Source organism: Myiozetetes cayanensis, unplaced genomic scaffold (assembly GCF_022539395.1).
Source record: "Myiozetetes cayanensis isolate MyiCay16 unplaced genomic scaffold, myiCay2020 scf2-11, whole genome shotgun sequence".
In the NCBI taxonomy this organism is placed as follows: Eukaryota; Metazoa; Chordata; class Aves; order Passeriformes; family Tyrannidae; genus Myiozetetes; species Myiozetetes cayanensis.
This window is the reverse complement of record NW_026087411.1, coordinates 5,098,993-5,122,026: the sequence shown is the minus strand read 5'-3', so window position 1 is coordinate 5,122,026 and position 23,034 is coordinate 5,098,993. Positions and strand designations below refer to the sequence as shown.

The 23,034-nt window shown below is 41.4% G+C and overlaps 1 protein-coding gene across 12 annotated transcripts in view; it reads right to left on the bottom strand.

The window, feature by feature from the left end:
- The window catches only part of EHBP1 (EH domain binding protein 1), a 210,109-nt gene that overhangs the window by 180,270 nt on the left and 6,805 nt on the right, over positions 1-23,034 (bottom strand). For all 12 annotated transcript variants that reach the window (XM_050316897.1, XM_050316898.1, XM_050316899.1 and 9 more), the window contains exon 3: positions 511-568. In XM_050316897.1, coding sequence (XP_050172854.1) covers positions 511-568 — 58 coding nt within the window. The remainder of the gene's footprint in view (positions 1-510; positions 569-23,034) is intronic.

Below are 23,034 nucleotides of genomic sequence, written 5' to 3'. Positions count from 1 at the left end.
CTCGCAGTGTTAGTAGATGTAAAATGTAAAAATTCAATGCAAAGATACATAGCTGGGCTGAAAGAGCCTGCTATTGTTATTTTTTATTTGTGGCATTTTCAAAATATGAAATAGCATCTTACTCAGACTTTATCTGCCTATTGCAGGGATGTCAGGTTCTTTATTACTTTTTAAAAATTATTTTTAATACACTTGTAGTAGTGAAACAGATACTCCTTTCTAATTAAGTCTAGCAATTAATAACTGAAATTGAACTGATGATGATACAGCTCTGCTAAACAACCAACCAAAGCAGAAATTGGAACTGAGTTCCCATAAATCAGCACTGACATCAACAGCAGCTTATTCTGAGCTTTATGGATAAACTGAGTTAAAAAGAAAAGGCAACAATTAAAATATGTCTCATTTATTTGGCTGTTCCCCAGATTAAAAAAAAAAACAAAACACAGTCCCTCAAAGAGCTGACCCTGCTTCCCCCTGAAGTTGGGACTTAGTAAGCAATCAACTGACCTTAGAGGATTTTCTTCTGCTTCTTCTTGTCCAAACCACCACTAGTTTATCAGGCTGCCTGTTGAAGATAAGGAAGAAACAGCTTAATTTACAACAAGATCAATATGTAAACAGTTTATATTAAAACTCTTGCAACACATAATGACATCCTTAGTGGATAACACGATGTCTTAAAAATAGCCCATCTGAAAACCACTGTCAGCATCAGTCATTTAACAGGGAAAATAACATGTATTTATAGAAAAAGGCTGCCCTCCAATCCACACAGTAATGTCATCACTGTCCTCCTGCTCTCCTTGCCTGCGGACATCTCCCCAGAGCCAGCAGCACACCTGAGCAGAAACTCTTCTATGGGGCAGAGAACAGGATCCACAGGATCCAGACTTCATAAAGACATCTTGGAAACAATGTGGTACCCAAAATAAACATCAATGCAAATTCCAGTTTGAATTTCTATGCAGACATATGGAAAAGGTACTGCTAAGCAGCAAAAAAACCAAACCAAAACAAAACCCCAAAAAACACAAAACAAACAAAAACCCCAACCCCCCCAAAACAAAACAAAACAAAAAAAACCAAACCAAACAAAAAACCACAACCAAAAACGCCAATCCCCCCCAAAAAAAAACAACAAAAAAAACCAAAACAAAAACCCAGTAATTTCAGGTTCTCCTACACAAAGGATTACTTTTTTTACTTGAATAACACAAACAATAGGAAAATTGAGTCCTGTATTCTTCTTCAAAATCTCCTTGGATGACCAGATAGATAAAACTTTTACTCCAAAGGACAAACGCTGAAAATCAGTGTGGCTTTCCAAGCAATTGCTTATTTAGTATTTTTAATGAATGTAGAAGGAAACCTCAATAAAGGACACTTCCAGCACAAATTATTTTCTCTTTGACTTTATTAAGAGTTATTTTTTGGTTAATAGTTACAGCCCTATTACATGTACTTCATTAGTTTTACAGTTGTGTTTGTGTGATTTTTTGATACTGACTTAACTTCCAGATTTTTTTTCCCTCCCATGATACATTTCCCATTGTATGATGACCACAATTCTGGTCCCACTTCCAGACCCATAATCCCTCTTCTGGAGACTCCTGACTCCATTCCAGCTTTGTTTTCTGGCTGATGATCTGAATTCCATTATCAAGCCCAGCTGCAAATCCACCCACAAATGATCTTCAATGGAGTTCACATCTCCACTTAAAAGTACTCAACCTGCAACTCTGCCTGGAAAAACACTGCTATTCAGAGTTTTGAAACACTGGTGCAATCCTTGAAGCAAACCAAATCATTGAAACCATTACTAAAAGACGCACCAAAAAAAATCCCACACTTCTGTCCTAACTTTTCAAATGAAACCTCAACTAGTTTAATAATCATACATTTATTTTGTTAAGTACTGGGCATAATTTGCTCCTTCAGCTTCCAGTATGAGAGAAATCCACATCCAGAGGTTCTTCACTAAAACAAAAAACAAGGAAGGCCATCACAGTATGAAGACAGAAAATTTAGCAAAATGGAGTGGGGAGAGAAAGGAAGAAAAGAAAATATCCCAAAGGACGAGTGTCTCCACTACCACGTGTTCACTGAAACCAAACAGTAAGCACAGCAGTCTTTCTAAGGGATTTTCTTCAAGAAAGTCACAAATCCAACAATTTTAAAATATCTTCATAGAATTGTTGTACAAGCGAAACCAAGAGCAACCTTTTCTTCCACAATCTGTTCCACTGTTCTCCTATGCCAAAATACTTTTAGAAGAAAAAGCCCAGCTCATATTTTTAATCAGCAAATTTGCATTCAAGGTTATTAGTGATGGCTCAGTGCTAAGCAACAGCCAAAATCACATAATGCATGTTGCTCATTGAATTCAACAGGTAGTATTTCCTACTTCAGACTTCCCCCTCCTTTAACACCATAAACCTCAGCTGCTCATTAGCCAGTAATTAAAGCAAATAAAATCACCTCTGAAGAATTAGATTGAAGACCAGTTTTAATATAAGTTTGCAAAGTAAACTTGGAGATCATTCCAAATACAAAATCCACAGTGGTGCAGGCTGAACAAACACTAATGGTCAGCTATGAAAAAAAAATTACAAATTAATTTCCTGTGCTGCTCAAACAACACTTCTCATTTCTTTAAAACCACCAGCTTTTATAAAGTCACTTATCCAACAAAGCCAGCATCCATAAGGTAAGGAATAACACAGTGCTAACCTTAAGACAACGGAGTTGGAGCAGGGGAAAAGAACTGGGGTTTAGCTGAACAGCTACATCTCCACACTAAGTAATTGCTTCAGTCCATACAATCCCACACCACTGACCTTTCAGTAGGAGTATTTAATACTGTACTGGAATCTACCACAACTGCCTTGGGGATGCTGTGCATTTCCCACCATGCCAGCACTGCCAAGGCAGCACTGGGACATCAGGCACTGCCACTGGGAAAAGCAGGGATCCAGTGGAAGGTCCAGTTTGGATCCAAAATGGTGTTTTACAAGGCCTGCCGTAAACCTGCGTTAGGTATTTACTCATTTTTGCCTGGTCCACAAGAAACTATTCCTGAAGAAAGGCAATTTACAGTGGTAAACTTATTTTATTTTGGACAAGTGAAATTTAGCAAAGAAGCAGAGAAGATTCTGATTTCAAAGTCTGTGGCTCAGAAAAAGAGCTTCATCGCTGCCCTTGCACACCAAGCAACTAAAACGTGATTTAAAATACAGATTTATAAAACACCCACAATTCAAAACCATGCCAGCTCTTCAAGCAGATGGAAGCCATGATTCCGGTATCTTTGATTCTCCCACTGAAACAACTGATTTAAATATATATATATATATTACTGGAATCAGACTTTGTCATATCCACAATTATTAAATGAAGTAATAAAAGCATTCTACATACTGAAAAAAACTCTTATATGCTGCAAATGTTACCAATTGAAAAGGAGGTTGTGCAAGATTCAAGGTCTTCTGGGGTTTTGTTTGATTATTCCAGGAAATATTTGGCCCAATATTTTGATTCATTTGTGAAAGAAGGACATGAAAGGTATCAGTCTCCTGTTAACTCTTGTTTTGTAAACCTTTCAGCAGAAGCTGATAACGTGAATCAAGACATATTTCTCCAGCAAACTTAGGGGTTCAATTACACAAAACTGTAAAAGGCTTCGGCATTAGAATCTGTTGTTGGAAAGAATGCACTTAACTTTGATTAGGACCACTGCCATTAGAAGCCAGAGGCAGGACCAGTGACTAACCACCTTTTGTTGAGAGGTGAAAAAACAGGTAAGAGTATTTTTTCCTAACAAGGTATCATTACGTTTAAAAACATTCAATAACCTTTAAATGCCTGTAACGTGAAATACACCTTTTTTGTTTGTACCTCACAGCTACAGCCTGAATGTTTATTTTGGCATCAAATTTCCTAAGTGTTGGGTTTTGCCTTCCCCCTCCTTTTTTATCTTCTTTTCTTTTTTTTTTTTTGCAGCTGAGCTTCTTTTATACTTACTATGTTTGATTTGAACTGCATTAATTAGTACAGGCTGCTAGATTACTCCTGTGAAGCAAGCTTAAAAGAGTATAATTAATAAGAGAAGCAGCAGTGTTAGCACAATAGCATGCAGATGCACCTATTGAAGGATAAAAATAATTACTTGAGGACTAATGTCAAAGTACTTCTGATAAGAATTTTTTTTTAATAACCTTTTGTCCCTTCTGCTTTGTGCACACCAGGCAAGATTTTCATTAGGAACCAACCCTCCCACCCCACCAGCACCCAGCTTCCCACACGACCTCTAAAACGCTATCAAGGCTCTCTTAATGGCCTCTTAAAAATAAACGTGGTTGGTTCTGCACCACCATTAATTCACTTTTCCTCATTTTACAGATAATTACTTTGAAAAGCACTCTTTGCAGTGCAGTCTTCTGCACTGGGACCTACACTATGCTGTGTATTGCCATTAGCCAAGGCCTTTCCCGAGCCTTGTACTAAGATTTTTTTCCTTCAGAATTTCCTGTTGGTCACGATCAATGAAATTTCACAGCTGCCAACAACTGCAGGGAGCGCAGTCAAGTGTTGCAGATGCTTTAACCAGGCCTGGAGACACTGTTGGAATGATGTCATGGATTGATGCATTTGCCAAATGAGCCCTCTTGCAGAGTGAAGGTACAGCACTGACTGCGAGAGCCAGAGACGTTAACGAGAAAATAAAACGCAGTGCAGGTAAAACCCCTCTGAGACAACTGTAAGATGAAGTTAAGAGATGAAGTTTTGCACTTCAGGAAGGGTTTGGGGTTTTCTTCCCCACCTCCCCTTAACTTCCATAGCAGAAGCTAAGGACTCCTGGGTAAGGCCTGTGCACTTCTGAACCATCTCACAGCAGTACCGTGTCAGACTATCTGAATCAAAACATCAGCCTCCCGATCCAACTTACTGTGGAACGCTCATCAAGCCCTTAAAATAAGGGCAGAGTTTGTTCTTCCATCACTGAAACCACTCAGCAGCCTTAGCATGGTCAGGAAATTTCAAAAGAGGAACCACTAAAACAGGGAAAGCAAGAGGACACCATCTGTCCACTTCTACATCTTCGCTTTCTAACACGGAAAATTCCTCCTTCATTTCTTCCCACCAGAGGTCTCTACAGGTTTTTTCAAGATGACACAAGCTGTAGAAAGACCAAAATTTTCCCTGTGAAATGGATTTTAGGGTTTTTTTAATACATCTGCAGCTAAACAAACTGGCCTCTACAAGACTTACATCTCAAGATTATGCTTTGCTTCTCAAGAGAAGTTTCTCTAGTTTGACTTTGCTTGGTTTAAACAAAATAGGGAAAAAGCAAGACACTATGACCTATTTTTACAAGTGCAATCAGACCTACTGAATCTGCACAGCATCTCTTTGCAAGACAGAGTGGAATGTGTAGTATGTACTGCTGATTGCTTGATTTTCTTAAACCAAACACAAATGAAGTTTGCAGAATGAGCTGAATTAAACAAAGCCCAAGTTCATCCATTATTCAGAACAAGTGACAAGGACAGATTTTACTTCATTTTTTTCAAGGAGTTATTGCAGCAAAGAATCTTGAGCAAAACAACCTCTACGGAACCTACCCAGCAAAATCTTTCCTTAAAGCTTTTTGCAACAGAATGTTATACTGCAGAATACACAAACTGACACCAGTCTTCATAAATTCTTTTCCTTAATGTCCTTTTGGCAGTAACACAGGCATGCCTTGACTAGTCTCTGAATTTGATGTCACATTCAGCTGCCCTCCACGTGGAAGCTTTCTTTTCCTGGTCCAATTTAGCCCTGCTTCTCCCAAGGATGGGTTAAGAGTACTGCACAAGAAGGGTCAAGTGGATTTCTTATCTCACTCTCCTATAATCACAGACACTCCCCTTAAGCAGACATTTACTCCAGCAATGCTTAGTGCACAGGTTTACACTACACAACCTTACCACACCACAGGTTAGAAACACCACCCAATACTCTATAACAAACAATGCCAAAAAAAACCCTAGAACTGCTTAAGGAAAGCTTGCTTGTAATACCAACCCCCCAGTCAAGTAAATTCAGGGGACTCAGGCTGACTGGCAGGAAGGAGCACAGGCTAATGGGGCCATTCAAACCTTCAATGGAAAGAGTGGAGCGTATTTAAAAAAAAAAAAAACAACTTTACAGTAGAAGGTTCACAGGAAGCTCCCATGAGCCAGATTTTTCTCAGATGCCTGATTTTCCTTTTTATGTTCTTTTGTCAGGATATTTAGTCTTCTACAGTTTCACAACAACAAATCAATATTCTTTTAAAAAACAACAAAAAAAAACCCAAAAAAAACAAACCCGCCTGCACGGTCTGTCAGGGCCTGACCCGCAGTGAACCCGCTGAACTCACTGCTCTGATCCTGCAGAGCTGGGACCTGACAACTGCCACATGAACAAACACAAAATAGTTAGGAAAAAACCCCACTTTTTCACCTCATACATAACAGTGCATTTGAAAGCTGCTTTGAGAAGGTGAAGTGCCAGACCTCCTATGTGCTGTGCCCAAGGCAGGCCTCTGTGCACCCATCCTGCACTTCCTTGGAGGAAACAAGGGGTCAGTCAGCATCACCTGCCCCTCTCCATGTTCACTGCGGAGCAGGGCAACAAAACAGACCAGTAACAAGAATCATCGAAAAACAGCTTTAGCAAACTCGAGCCAGGAATTCTGAATTCAAATTCCACCTCCTGTCCTCACTGACTCTACAGCCTGCAGAAAATTTAAAGGCAGACACTGAGCAGCATCAACTCCCTCCTTTTGATTTTAGTCCCGTTCCATGACCTACTCATACTTCTGCCTACAGGCCAAGAATAACATCTCTGTACAACAGTGTATGTGAGTTACTGAGGATGCCCTATTGTGTTATTTCTTCATATTTTGGAGCACTATAAGTATAAATGTTAGATGGATTCTCATGATTAAAAGTGCAAAAAACATAATGAAATTAAACTCTTTGACTGACAAATGCTGCCTGAAACATACTTTCAAGCCATCAAAAACAAATGCCCACATTAAATAATATCTTTTTGTACTAAAAAATATGCAAGAGACCTTCTGGCACCCCATTATTGGTTTTAATAGAACCCTATTCCCTTTTGCACACTTTCTTTCTTTTTCAAACAGCATTCAAACAGAAGGTTTTTCTGGTTTTCAGTCTGGAAACAGTAGAGAAAAAAAAAATTCTGTTTCTGCAGTTCCTGCAGAGCAGAAAAGTGTGTATCTTCCACCAAAACCATAGTTTTAGGAAACTGAACTATTCACAACAGAAACTTTTTCCTCCAATTTGTCTAAAATACATTTAAGAAATTCTGCGTAGCATACCATGAGCAATTAAAGAGGAGGATGATCTTTGCTGCTCCTACTGCCTGGGCAAGTTTGACACTCACACAGAGGTAGGAACAAGGGCTTTTACTTCTGTTCTACAGAAAATCCAATGTCTACAGTAGGACTTACACACAGCAACTTTCAAAAGCTACAGAGCACTAATGCCTCCATCGTCCTCCTCTCCTTGCAATACATGGACACATCCCAGAGAAGATTACAGTTCAGCACAGGCAGGAGTAGAAGAATCTGACACCATGTGTCTTTTAAAGCTCTCTTCCAAACCAACAGCACCAGAGTTTTCTTTGCTTTTATTACTTAAGACCACACTTTAGATGACACAAAGCAGTTTCTACCATTTGAAGACGCACAGAAATTGTGAATATACTAAAAGCTTCTGAGTGAGCAGCACGGGTGGGACGGTACCAGCTTGCAGGGTTTGTCTAGAAGAGAAAGTTCACGTCACCACCTCAGGTGCTCAGGTTATGGAACTGAGATGGTTACACAATCTAGAAAAAAATAGGCTGATAGTATTTGTTTGGGTTTTGTAGGTAGGACACACAGCAGTCTGCCTCTCTGTAAATTTGAAAAGCTTGAATGTATGCTTGAAGCTACAAAGACAGTGAAAACTCCGGAGTTACACTCCGAAGAAGATTGTAGCCTAACACTGTGTAATACATCACAAGCTAAGAAGCAGATCTGTGGTGTGCTGTGTCCATACCATAGGAGCAGTGTGGAAGGGCTGGTGCACTACAAACTCTTATTTAGTTTTCCAGATTATGACTTTACTACGCCCTAAGTTAATCTATATTTATTCTGAGACATAAGCACTCCTAGTTCATGCACAGCGAGGTCTCTAATTAAAGGTTCCTCATCTGTCAGCAGCCTCCTTTGCTTTTTCAAATTAATATCACACAGTTAAAAAGAAAAAAAATAAAGGAGAGGGGAGTGGCTAACAAAACCATGGAATGTTATGCCAGTTCTTTTCTCCTATCTCTGCCCAGGAGACCAGACTTTGCAAATATTGTCAGGTGTTCTCAACCACAGCCATAACAGACATGGTATCAAGAAGTATGAACTCACTTTTGGGGAAGGAAGGTGTTCAAATATGAGATCTCGAACTGCCTGCTCTGCTCTGACTCTGGCACCACCTTGTCTGTGTGATCAGCCACAGGGTTATGAATCACCTGCTTTAGGTGATTCTGTTACTGGAAGGAACACTCCTCAGTAGCTGGGACACCAGTGGAAGCAACACACCCTTCTGTCACCCTTCATGAGGCCCCAAACCAGAAAATTTTACCAACTACTGGAAATCTCTGAAGCCGCCACAGCCCCAAAACACTACAGAGAAACACAAGAACCCTGCATTCAAACCTGCACCCAACCAAAGTCACACATTTGCACACTAAGCAAAACAAAAAACCCCAAAGCCTCCACAGATCTCATCCTCTCCAAGCTTAATGAGACCATCACAATGTAAATATTGAGAATAAGCCAATGTGATAAATTTAGCTGCAGTAAGCTATATGTAGATGTTTGTCAACATTAAAGATATTATTTTTGTGCATGTTAATGAAAACATTACCAGATATACAACATTTTTTAATATGTTTTCCAGAGAACTGGAAACTGCCACGATCATTTTCCATGGGATGCCCCATTTCATGTTAGTGGCCTTTCAAGAGCTGGTTTAAGATGGAGGTACAGCCATAAGAAGTGCAATTATTTGATCTGTATTTAAAGCTAAATAACTGTTCCAAAGACTGCAAAATTAGAATGACTCCTCCTCTTCCTGCTCAAGCTGTTTAATTTGTTACACTGTTTCTAAGCTACCTCCTGAAACAGAAAATACCACTTCTGATTACAGAAGTTAATCTCAAAACCAACATCAATTATTTCTATTTATAGGTCAACAGTTCTTCCCCTAGAATTGCACACCCAAAGTCTAAAAATTTTTATTATTCATAGGAAGTTAAAACCGAGCCTTTTAAATAATGCCCCCAAAGTAACACCCGTGGCTCATATCCAGCAGCAAGTATTGGCTATGAAAAAAATGTATGTTAAGTCATGGATACTCAGGAGACTACACAAAACCTCCTGCCAATATTAGGGGCTTGATATGGTAAACAAAACCAAAAAAAGGCAAAAGAAATATTCCTAACTGAAAGACCTCTATTTCTGTTTTGAAATGCAAAAAAAATTATAATCTTACAGCTTCTAAAAACCAAAGAGTATTTTGAAAATACCAAGCTTCATAATTTGCAGATACAATTGATGAAACATTTCTATTTCAAGGTCAAAAAACTCCCTAAGAACACCACCAACTAAGGACCTAGACAGATTTTGCCAATAACTGCTGTTTGTAAGATGCCTGGCAGCAATCTGAACTAGATTGTAACTAATTATTTCAAGATGAGCTAAGCTGGAAATTAACAGCATATTTAATATGATTGGTTTTCAGTTAAAAAAAAGTAAACATACAGTGCCTACAGTAGAGCTAAATTTGTGCTGATGCTGAAAACGTGCAAAGAAATCGTACCTTTCAGCCGGTCACGTCTTTCTGTCTGTGGTTTTTATTTTTCTAAATAATCTTCCTATACAGTATTTTTCTGTTACAACTTCTCTATCTTTCACTCAAGTCAGACACTCCCACAAACAGAGCCCTCAGAGTTAGGGCAACATTTTGTCTCAGCATCCCTACAGAAGACACTCACAGCAGTGGTCCTTCACATTTTTGTCAGCACACCAAGCCGTACCTGTTCTCCTTCAAAAAGCTTACAGCTGGTTACTAACAGCCCACAGGAGGACACTCCTCAAGGTCCTTTACATACCCAGGATTGCTGAGACATGAACTGTTAAAAATGAACACCTTCCTTTCCTTGCTTACATTCCCAATGAAGGCACAGAGATAAAAGTATCAATGCCTTCCAAGTCTTAAGTGAAGGTCTTTTGCTACCCATCCAACAAGTTCCTAACCGGACACTGAACCTGGTCATTACCTTGGCTACTGTGTTGCCCTTTCCCTTCTTTCTGTGCCATCATGGTTGGTATTTCATATTACCTTAAACAGGTAGAACCCCCAAACCTTTTCCATGCTATAGTGAAATGCCTGATAATGTTTTAGCTGCCTTACACAGCTGAAGGATCTTACCACGGAGCAGTTGTAAAGGAACGTCTTCAGCCCCAGGAGACATACCTGGATGCTTTCCAGATTTTTTGTTGTGTAGATTTGATGTCTTCTAAGCTGGATTCCAGTCTTGTACCATTAAATGAGGCCAAGGGACAAAGAGACAGAGCTCCTCTATCCCATAGCACATACAGCTTAAAAGATTAAGTATTTTTGTCTCACCCTAGACTTCAATCTTACTCTAATTCAAAATTTTTTTATCTGTAAACATAAATGTGGCTGGTGTGTAAAGCAGCTCTCCTTGGAAGCCAAAAGGTGAATAAAAAGGGAGGCTAGGTTGGTTCCTGGAGCAAAATATACTTTTAATCTTGCAAAGTGAGAGCCAACCACTCAAAGAAAAAGACAAAGCCTCTCCAACTTACTGCAATACCTTGTTGTGCCAAGTGAAGAACAGTGTCCTTACAGTGAACGGCACAAACCTCCCACCAAATAAAGTGCTGCAGGATCTGGTATTAAATAAGGATAAACAGGAGCAAAAATTTTAATTTCAAGCTTTTAGAAGGGCATTACAGTAAATGAAATTATGATAAGCTGTTGTAAATTATTCCATTTCAAAACAGAATTTTAATGCATTTGCCTAGTTAAGGTCAAAGAAGCCAAATGAATAAAATCCACTCTGTAAACTAACCATCAAGGGAATGGGAATCAATTTTAGCTGTGTAGAGTTCACACAGGGCACTGAGGGGGAAAAACAGTTATGTGCAGAATCATCAACATGGACAATAGAGATGCGTGGGTGCACAAACTCCTTGGATTCTGCAAAATAAGATTTTCCACATATTTCAGCATATTTTATACAAAACGCACTTTTCATCTTTAAAACAAACAAGGCTTCAAAAGTTGAACCCTGCAAAATTTTGACATATTTCCTTCTGGAGCGCTCAGATGGAACATCAGCCTTGGCAGGGCCAGCACCGCACATGTGTGTGCACGGCCCCACTCCAAGCAGTACCAGTGCCTCAAAAAGACAGGAAGGCCCACGGAAGAACGCTCAGGAAAATTAAGATCACCAGGCTACCACAGTGATGAGCAGATCTCTTGAACTGAGTGCATTCAGCAAGGCTTTATTTATGCACTACATGCTTTAAGTCAGCTCTCCTTAACTTTTCCACTTTCTGAGCATGGACAAGACCTTACACAGAACACTTATCTCAGCTTGATCTGTTAATTCAACCTTGTCTCTTCAGCTTTGACAGATGAGCGCTGGCACAGCGAGCTCTTGCTGTTTCACACATTACCCCGTGCAGTACCAACACCCCCCAGCCGCTTTTCTTCCCCAAAGCCACTGCACAAGGAATTACAACTGCTGTCCTTGGCTCTGCAGCTCCCAGTTGGACCTGACACCGACAAAGGTAGACACGAGGCCTGACAGGCTAAAAAAAAGCCTTTAGCCCCTCTCCTGACAGGCAAGTCTGAAGTCTTATTTCCCACTGCTCTGGCTTCTCAGCTAGGGATCAGTTTTAACCGATATAGGGTTTGTGTGTGTTTGTTCTGCAGACAGACAAGCAACATAGTACCAAACGAGGTGTGAATTTACCCATTCATTTCAACGCAGTTCATGTGCAAAGATGTTTTGGGCCATCAAAACCCTCAAACTTCAAAGCCAACTAAAATAAGTGTTTTGGAGGAAATTACGAAGTCCAAGCGTAAACCAGAGTCAGACATTTGGCTTTTGTAACATCAGATCACATCGCTGAAAAGATGCAGTGAAACCTTTAAGCTCCCCAAAACAGGCAGGGCGGGATTCCTTGTGCCAGCTGAGGATGCCACAACCTGATGTGCTTCCACTCATGTGCAGTAGCACAACAGCTCCTGCAAGTGCTCTGCCTCTGCCACATCCAGGCTCTGAGCTTAGAGACCTTTCCGTCAGGACACACAGTAAATCCAAAGTGTCCGAGCCATGTCTGACACGTGTGGCCCATCCCCAGTAGCACCTGCAGGCACTTGTCACCAGCTGTCCCCGAGGCAACCACACAAACTGTGCAGCCCATCAGAACTCTCCACCAGCCTGCCGAAAGAGGCCTGTCTCTCAGCAACAGGAGGGCAGAAGGCAGCAGAGCCTGCCCTCCTCTTCCCCTCAGGAGGAAGTTAGAACTTCAATGAGGTCTCCCCTCAGTCTCCTCTTCTCCAGGTTGAACAGATCAAGTGACCTCAGCTGCTCCTCATACGGCTTCCCCTCAAGGCCCTTCACCATCTCCACTGCCCTCCTTTGGACGCTCTCTAGGAGCTTTATATCTTTCTTACATTGCAGTGACCAAAACTGCCACAATATTCGAGGTGAGGCCACACCAATTCCCACTTTACCTCACATAAATGAACCTCTCCAATGCCCAAATAACCCCAGGATTTGAAGATGAATGCAGGCTCCCCTCTCCTCCTCAGCCATACTCTCCTTTAGCCCTGTGACCTCTTCCAGGACATGGATGGGGATCACAAGTGCCCTGGCTCCTTACAGCTGGAACACCCAAAGGGAGGAAAAAAAGGTTCAAATGATCAAGAGAAAAAAAATCAGTGAGGTAAAGATGACACGTGGCCAGTTTCATCACATTGTTAACAGCACCAGACACAGAACAAGTACCTACATTTTTCTTCTGCCTTTGAAACACTGGATTTCTGTACAATCCTGGTCTTCAAGAATCAGCCACGACTGACTGGCAATTCTGAAACTGGTGATGGAGTTTTGCTTCTCTCAAGAGTCTCAAGAGGCAAGAATATAGTCTGACCAAACTCAGAGCAGTTCTGGTAGTTTAGCCTCATAAATATTTCAAATGTCTCATGTGGTACCCTATCTGTTCTACACTAAGTCACAGGACAGATACGCTGGAGTAAAAAACAAGTAAAATAATAGCAACAAACACACTCCGTGTATTTCTTGGCATTTTTTTTTACAGGTAAGAAATAAAATGTCAGTCACCCCCACCTCCACCCACATTCACATTCTCTCTTCCAGAAGCATTGGATTTTGGGACTGATTTTAAGGATGTGATATGAAAGAAAAAGCTATCATGCAAATTCCAAGCAGAAAATAAATTACAGAATAAATTCTACAGCAATATAACGTGTGGGGGGAGATCAGCACTTCTAATCCAGACAGTGGATGTATATATTGAAGTCAACAAGCTTAAGCAGAATGTTCCAACAGTTCTGATTATATTGCAGTAATGATAAGGCTACATGCTGCTATGCAGCCACAGCTTTGTTGGAGTTGTCACTGAACTCCGGTCTATCAGCTTTATTCCCCAAAGTCTTCAAGAGTTTAACAAGTTCTCTTCCCTAGTTTAGTGCTAGAGTTGCTACATAAACACCTCTCTAGGACTACTTGGGTTTACAGAGTGTAACAAGCATTTGCAAGTGAATCTGACACAAACAATGTGGGTCCCCTGAACGTTTTGTGCTCCAGTAATCGACAGGTAGGCTTTCAAGTGCAGTTACATGCTGCAAGCGTTCATCACCTCTGCTGAAGAGGACTTTGGTTCTTATGGTCCCTTTCTAATATCACCACCACTGGATAAAACATTGTAGAAATAGCACTCCTGAAAGGATGTACTCAGAGCCTAGCACAAATTACTTCATTCCCCACTGACATTTACCCATTACACATACTCCTAATTACACATCACTCAGAGGGAAGCAAATAGAAAACAAACAAAAAAACCCTCCCCACAACAAAAACCTTCCTTAAGCTCCTTCATCAGCAACTGTCGATCAATGATCATGTTGTCACCTCCCCTCCAGAATTCCTATCCCACTTTCCCCACCTACTCTGCTCCACTGGTCCTGCTCTGCTTCAGTACTCTGCTCTGCAACAGTTTCCACCCTGACCCTCTGCGACCAAACTCACTTGTAAATGACCTCGCTATTAACATGATTCATATTGGAAAAAGAAAAAGGGAGGGGCCACTTTCTGAGTTTGTGAAGTATAACTTGCAGCTTCTTCCTCAGTTATGCAGCATCTTTGTTTCACAAATGTGAGCTCATATAACTCCTGTCAGTACACAGAGGGTTTCTTGCACCTTCTGCACAATTTCCTGTATTTCAGAGAGATAAAATGGGGAAATATATTTCTCTATCACAAAGCAGTCTTTAAGACTCCATTTATAATGGAGCTGTGTGGCTGCAGAGTTTTTGCACAGAGAAGTTGTTAGCACTTTATATTTATTTCCACACAGCAAAGTGTCATTTTGTAGTTTTACACCATTACCACAGAACAAAGAGCTGATACCACCTGGCCCTTAATAGGAGATATAAATCCTGATTATAAGTAATTGTGAACCTAAAATGTAGAAGAGTTGATGAAAGATGATTTGTGCACACGAATTAGGAAGTGATTGGAAAGATGACTTGTCTGCAGAGTTACAAGGGAAGTTGAAAGGAAGCCTACTGCAGGACCAAGATTTTTTGACTTTTGTTGTTTCTACCATCAGACCACACTCTCTAGTAGATTGAGAAGCAAAGACTTTATTTCACCCTCCAGGTCAAAAATACCTACATAGAAAAAAAGAAAAGTGCACAGAATTTATCAACTCTGCTCTGAACAAAAGAAGGTGATAAACAGACTGGCATACAACTATTTATATAAGGAACAAAAATAACTTCTACTACTAAAGAACCTTCAGTAACTGAAAGCCTGTAGAGCTTTAGAAGCTCTTCTAGTTTCAGTGTTCCCAAAAAAACACTCTGCAGCTTCTGGCTACATCTGGGTAGCGAGAGAGAGAGCAACTTCTATGAGCAACTTCTTTGCTGTGACTGGGAACTTACAGTGGGATAGAAAAAATTAGGCTCCACTGTACACATGTAAAAAAATCAACTTCCCAGGTTTAAATAGAGAGAGAGAGATCATCATCATATCAATTTGAACTGAGCAAAACTGCACTGGGGAAGGCAAGACACATACTGCAGTTTTATTTACAAAGCTGTAAGTCTTACAAAATGTTATAAAAGAATACTCAGAATCTTTTAGTATCATACAATATCAATAGCCAAACTTTTTCTACTTGTCTCTAAAAGGTAGAAATATTTAAACAACAAGCTTGTTTTCATTCAGCACAAAAAGAATCCCTCGAACACCTTAAATTTAGATTTCTTCTTTCACTGTATGATTGCTACTATCACACTCAAAAAGAGGTGAAATCCTAATTAGCATTCACCAAGAGAATATGGAACCTCCCTTTCAAAACAGTTTTGAAAGAACAGATTATTACTAATTATGAAGGTGAAACATTAATATCTGTGTTTGGCAAAGCCTTATTTCTGTTTTATTCCCATCACTGCTGGCTGAGCACCTGTCCTGCCCTATGACCTGCACTGCTGGGTTGAGGATTCAGACTTGGAGGTGTGAGTAACAATGGATTACTCCTCCCTTAAAAAAAGCAAAGGCACAACAATATTTTTGATAATCGAGGCTTGCTCACAACAGTTTTTGTGACAACAAGTCTGCTTCAGTTAGGGAAGCTACTCTGAACTGCAGTAGTTGCTCTGGTACAATCAGAAACATAAATCACTTGATTTTGCTACAGAAGTGCTTAATAGCTGCTGGCTGTGCAGCTATTTCCATAAAAATGTCTCTAGTTAACATACTTCTGTGTGGTTGCCTTCTGCCTATAAAGGAAGAATAGGTGCTGTGTGATTGCAAAGGCACAGTAAAACAGTGGAGCTGCTACATATAGACAAGGTTCAAGTACACATATGTGCATATTGCTTGTTCAGCAAAATCAAGTCTGAAAGCTCGTGACACAGTAAGTTCCCATTTTAAAGTGGCCACACTTTGTCATAAGAATTTTACATGGCCTGGGTCAGCAAACATCTGTCTGAATAAAACACAAAATCTGAATAGAGCTGATTAGGGGGATTGTATTCAACAGAAGAATAAAGGCCTGGAGGTTACTAAAATGTTAAGCATTTCAGTAGCATAAAATACTTCACTACTCAAAGTTACTTAATTCACCACCGCGATGGCTTGAGGTTGTAAGGAAAGTGAGACTTCTGGCCCTGCTCAGCCCACGTGCACCACAGCACACCTGGGAATCTCCCAGAGCAACCAAGGATGGACAAGATTTGTCCCTTACTGGCAGCAGCCACCCCTTCTGCTTTTCACCATCAGCATCCAGGCTTTCCTCCCTCTTGAGATGGTTCAACAACATACATTGATCTCATACACACATGGGGCATCTTGAACTATATATCTGTACATGTTATGCACAGGTGACACTTCTCTGTCACATGTTGCCAACTTCCAGAAACGACTCCCCACCTTAAGTTCTCTGCTGTAAGAGATGGTCAGTATAAGAAGCTGAGACCCCAGCAATAAACTTCACGCTAATCAAAGAGGTGATGTCGGCAGAAACACAAGAAGGCTCTGCGGCTGTTCCCTGAAATAATTACTTTTGCTTCACACGCTGGTTGCTCATATTTATGTCACTGGTTTTGTATCTCCAAACCCAGCAGGATCTGCCTTGTACACCCTGTACAGACAGACTTGAAGACAGGCAAACAGGGAGAAGAGCCTTCTGTTCTGCTCCTCACCCCCCCACTCCCCCAGCTTCTCCATCAGCTCAGCTCACCTCACAGCCCATCCTGCTCATCTCTGAGCAATGCTGAAACAAGATAAACAAATATTCCATGAAAAGCCTGCAAGGCTGACCATTTCAGAAGGCTTCCTATGGCAGCAAAGAAGAAACTAACCCTGCAGGAGAAGACCTACCAAGTCTTCTCTAAGCCCACCTATGGCACAGCACAGGAGGGAGAGGAGGTCAGGGCACTCATTCTGGGAGGGTAACAAGGCAAGAGGTTTCTGCTTCTCTAGGTCTTAATGGGGTTTTGTCAGCCATAAGAGATACTAACAGTTCTCACCATGAGGTGAACACAAACAAATCAGGATAAATTGCAGTCTTACTATAGTCAAGAGTAGCTCAAGATTATTTTCTTTTTTTAAATTACAGTTTGTTGACTTTATCATTAATTGCAAATCAAGTAAGCACCCTCCTTTTAACAGCTGCTGCTAAAAGAAGTAGTATCATTTTTTCCCCTTACAGCACATGATCTTGTTCCCTAAGAACAAGTTTGTTTGAAATAATTCATTTACTGAAGTCAGCATTTTTTTTTCCCCAGGAGGAACCAGACTTTGCACACTGTAAATGCTTTATTAGGGTCCACTCCAGACAGCAAGACTGAATCTACTGGCAAAAATGTCCATTATTTCTGTTTCTCAGTGCAGCAATAGGAAAGGAAACAAGGGACTGCACTGTCATATGCTGTGGTACTACAGGATTAGCCACACTACCAACAATATTGAAGTTACAGGTGGTGGGTAAGGTCAACACCAAGCACCAGGATGGGGTAACTCAAACTGAAAACACAGGTAATGCCTTTTTTAATGGCCATCTTCCCTTGCAATAGAGCTTCTCCCAAGGCAGCTAGACCAGGAGGTGGCTGCAGGAACAGATGGAGAGCAGAGAAACACAGAAATGTATCTAGCAGCTCCCTGCTCCAAAAATACACTGGCACAAATGGCCACGTGGAAGCACAAACTGACACAAACCCAGAGTTCCAGGCAGAGGGAGAGAGGCTGGGCTGCCAGCAGCTTTCACCCTTGCAGGTTCTCCAATGTCTAATAAAGGGTGAAGTCACTGGCTTTTTACCTGCAGCCATGGGGTCTGACCAAGACTCCACTCTTCCATCCAGAGGCCCTTTGTCACAAAACCCATAGAAACAAAAGCTGGAGGTTTCCACCCCCACAAACTTTGGTTGAAATCGTCTGCTGAAACTTTCCAACACAACGCTGAATTTGCTGGCCAGACGGAAAATTCAGGCATGTTTTAACATCACAAAAGAGCTTTTCCCCTACGAAGCAAAGCTAAAAGTAAGGGAGAGGTTCAAAAAGTTCAAAAGGTACGACACGGCAGGCTAACTTATCATAACCACTGACAACACAGACCCATCAACCACAGCAGTGTTGTATGCCCAGAGAAAAGGGATGCCCTGGCTCTCCGGGGAACTGACAGCAGTGCTGGTGTGGAAATAAGTAAGGCAGCTTTGACAAGGCAGTGTGGCACAGTGGGCTGCCACAGCTCCACAGGTAGAAGATGATGTGTCAGGGGCAGTGCCTTCATCCCACGCTTTGCCAAGCTCTCTGTATTCCAGGGTTCTCCAGTGTGCAGCTGCTAGCTTTCAGCTGGCACAGCATTTCCCCCCAGAAAAAAAAGAAGGGAAGTGTGGGAGCAGGAAAGAAGAGTTCCCTTTTTCCCCCCCCACTACCAGTCAACTGGACAGTCTTACAGTTATGGATCAAAGGAGGCAGCGTGTCTCAAGCACTAGATATTTACCATTATAGCAGCGTGGGTGATTACACACCTTCTCAATCCTCTATCAAAAAAATCCCTCAATTACATCAGTGACTATGAGAATTCAGGGTGTAAAGATTACTCTTTGTGATCTTTCAGTTCAAAATTTAAAAAAATCAAATCCCATTTATTGCAAGAAAAAAGGAATCTATGGGAAATAAAATGATTCCTCTACTGTTTTAAGATTGTCTATGTTTTGGTATCCTGAAAGGATATGTAGACACTGGAGCTCAGAGCAGCCACCTAAACAGAGGAAAGTAAATAATTTTAGCAAGGAAATAAAGAAAAGAAAAAAAAAAAAAAGTACAGCTTACAACTTATAATTCCCTTTCTACATACACAAATCCCAAAAAGGGGAACGAAAACTCCATTGTTCTAGGTATTTTTAAAAAGTGTCTTTCAAAAAGTGTTAGCAGGAAACAGAAGCCATCCCAAATATGCCTCAAAACCAAGTAACACTGGTATAAATTCTTTCGATTTTTGTGGCATGAGAGGAAGTGGTGAAAAACGGGTCAGGACTTTCTCGTTCTTAAAATTTTCTTACATGTCAAAGATAAAGGAATGCAAGGGGAATTCACTCACTCAAGAGACACTTATTCCAAGTACTCTATCCAGTTAAGATCTGCTCTTGAAGAGAAAAGAGGAGTTCAAAAACCTTGTTCTCTTGAAATTTTTCACAGCTTTATACAACTATTGCTCAAATTACCTACAGGAAGAGACAAACCACAACTTGATAAAAGACAGGTACGACTGGAAAAAAACAGACAAACAGAACTTGCTCACCTTCCAGCACGGCCAGAGCTGTGACTCCACAGCTATAATTATGTCAGGTGTCACCAGGAGCAGTCAAGGTTAAGTCCTCTGCTAATCAACCACAGATAAATCAGCAACAGATTGGTTTGGAAATTTACAGATCTGAGTTAGATCCTTGCTGGAAAAAAGTTTTGACAGCTCTTTTCTGTTCTTTTAAATCTCTTCCTATGTACTGAGATAAACAAAGGGATTCAGAGTTTACTTAATGAGCAGCCACTGAAAGCTCCATGGAAGTTCACAGCCATGCCTAGTGGCAGGGTACAATGTGCTGCCAACCTGCATTTAAGGCTCCAGATTCTCCAATTACTTTGTTTAATATGGCTTTTGATATTGACAGTACTGGCCACGCAAATACTCCTCCCAAGCACAGCGGGGAGGGGAAAGGCAGTTTATCACACTGGATGTAAAATCACGAGGCATCACTGCATTAGTCTTAGCCCTAAAGAAAGCTCAGGACAATTATCGTCTCAGGGCATCAGGCAGCAACATATCTGATGGAAAGCCCAGAGCTGACTTAGGGAATGCCTTCTGTCTGCCTGGCCTACGCAAAAGCTGGTGGGGCTTGTCCCAACAGGTGGAGATGAGTGTATGCTCCCAGGAAAGCTGCCCGCCCATCAGAGCACACATCTCCCACCACAACAGCCAGTGCCACCCATCCGGCAGCCCCAGACAACTCTGGCCCGTCAAACAGCTGCAAGGGAGCAAACATTCCTTCTTGGGTGAAGAACAAGAAGGCAGTGAATGTGAAGGGTGACTGGTGCTTGCAGGGGTGGCACAAAGGAAATGAGCGGTATTGATATGGACCGTGGTAATATGGGAGCCAAAACTGACGTGATATGAGAGTCTTAAAATACCCTGGATTGCTTTAATTCAGTTGTTCTTGGAACCAGAAATTGTTTTGCCCTTGTGATGTTTGGTCAGCACCAACATCATTTTTCAAAACAGTTCCATCAGAAAAGAAAGGTCAGATCTGCTGGTGTGTTGTTAAGCCGATACAGGAGCTCACCCAAAACAAAGCCCACAAAATGACTACAGGAGACCGAGTGTGCACATGAAATAAAACCCAAAACCAGTTTATTCTAAAATAAATACACAGAGCCACAGAGAATGCAGTTCAGCAGCTGCAGACAGTTAAGCAGCTGGAGAGCCGGGCCAAGAAAGCCTCCTTAAATAATAATAAAACAAAAAGAACCCCCAATAATGACTCTCCACTACAAAGAGAACCTCAACAGGCAAACAAGAATTACTTCTGCACTGCTCATTTTCACAGGTTTGCAGGCAGCTAGAGACTACGGTTCAGAAGGGCATGCACTTCTGATTCATCTCAAAAGCTTGTACGTTTTAAAGCCCTACAGTGACAGCACAGGGCACTGACTCAGGATCTGGGTGATTTAGCTGAAGCATTTTAAGATGCTCTTGCCTGCAGCTGTGGCTCATCTCACCGTTCAGGCAGATTTTCCTCCCCACTGCATCAGGCAGCATAAGGGAGGTGTGCAGGCTCCTCAACTGCTGCAGCTCACACTCGCCTCACAAATCGGAGCTGAAGGTGATGGCTGTTAATACTCACACACCACACAGACCTACTGTTGCCCTACCTCTGCTTCAGGGCACAAGACAACTCCTACTTAGGGACAGTGACATCCCGCTCCACTCCTGAATCCAGAAAACCTCATGAGTCAGAGCCTTAGACAACAGCAACGTTAGTTATGGTTCTGCTAATTTTAGCTCGTGCTTAACACACAGTTCCCAAGTCCCTGCAATGCCTTCCCAGGTGCCAAAAGCCACAGCTACCCTATACCTCCACTGCCAAAACACACAGCTTCCCAGATGAGAGGCTCTGGTGCACTTACAGAAACTGAATGCTGCAGAAATACATTTTTCATATGAGGAAGAAAACAAGGCCGGCTTTATTTACCCCACTGCTATGTGCATATCTTAAAATAAGGAACAAAAGTTCAGCTGCGTAGTTCCTGTGTTTCAGAGTCCACTTGAGGACACACAAGACAGACTCTGTGCAGAGGGTAGCTCAGGAGGGTTCTACAAGGTATCAGAGAGCCTGCCAGGGCCAGCTTCTACCCCAAGGAGTGAAAGGAGAGAGAGGGGCAAGGGAAACAAACACACACTTCACACACTCCCCTCAGAGTAAACTGGGAAAGCTTTTAGAAGTAAATAAACACACACACACCCCCGCCCCCATATTCTCAGAAAGCCACCCAAGCAGAATTACTACCATAACTGAAGGGTTTGTTTTATTTCCTCAGATTTAGTCAACCTTACCAGCCTCCTCCTCCCCTACTTATTCACACTAAACTGTGAAAGGGACTTCAGCTCTCTCCAACCAATTAAAAAGTAATTGAAGCAGCAGACTGGCACTACACAGCCTGAGCAGACTAAGAGACTGAAGACTCAGCTCAGATGAGGCCTACACAACGTCATAATATTGCATTTTATTTAACCTCATAACACAAAGCGCTGAAAAGAACATTCACAAGTTTCCAATCCTGAAAAAAAAAAAAAAAAAAAATTCTTCATTCCAGATCAAGTCCACTGGGTTCAAAAGAACAGCACACGCACTTCAGTGCACGTGTGCACCACAGCGCCTGCAGGAACAGAGCAAGGTTTTATTTGTTCAAAAAGCTCTGTGAGGAAGTTGCGCAGTTTCTCTCTCAAAAAATAAAGCCGTGTTAGAACATAACTAGAGTGGGCAGTTAAATGGGTGGGGATTGCCTCCCTGAATGAACAAAATACACTAACATACACCTGCATTCAGTAATTATTTTTGTTAATGCTAGGGCAGTAACCAATGTCAAGGAGTTGCTGAAAAGAATTCTCTCTCTCAGAGAAAAATAGAATTCAGAACCAGTATTTAGACCAAACACAAATCGTTCTACCTTACAGATACTAAACTCTGTGCCTGCTTCTGTCTTTCAGGAATCGGACACAGAGTTCCAAAAAAACCCTCAAAAAGTTGCTGCAAATACAAAATGGGTGTACGTATGCAGCACCGACGACCTAAAAAGTCAGCAGCAACAAAGATTTCACATATACCCCCAGATTTCCTATTGAAATCTCTTTGATGCCAATATGCAGCCAACAATTTTGACAAGAAATTCCTAACTTGTGGTCCATGGAACGGACCCAAGGCTGTAAAAAGGGCTAGGAGGTGAGCCTGGTAAGGTAGGGAAGGAAAGCAGCTGGTGTTAAAGAGTCAGGATTGACAGAAGTCAGGCAGAGAGTCCAAAGGAGCAAGTATATGTTTCTGCAATCATGGATTTTTTTTTTTTGATACAAAGAAGAGAGATGCAAGGTGACAGAGGAAA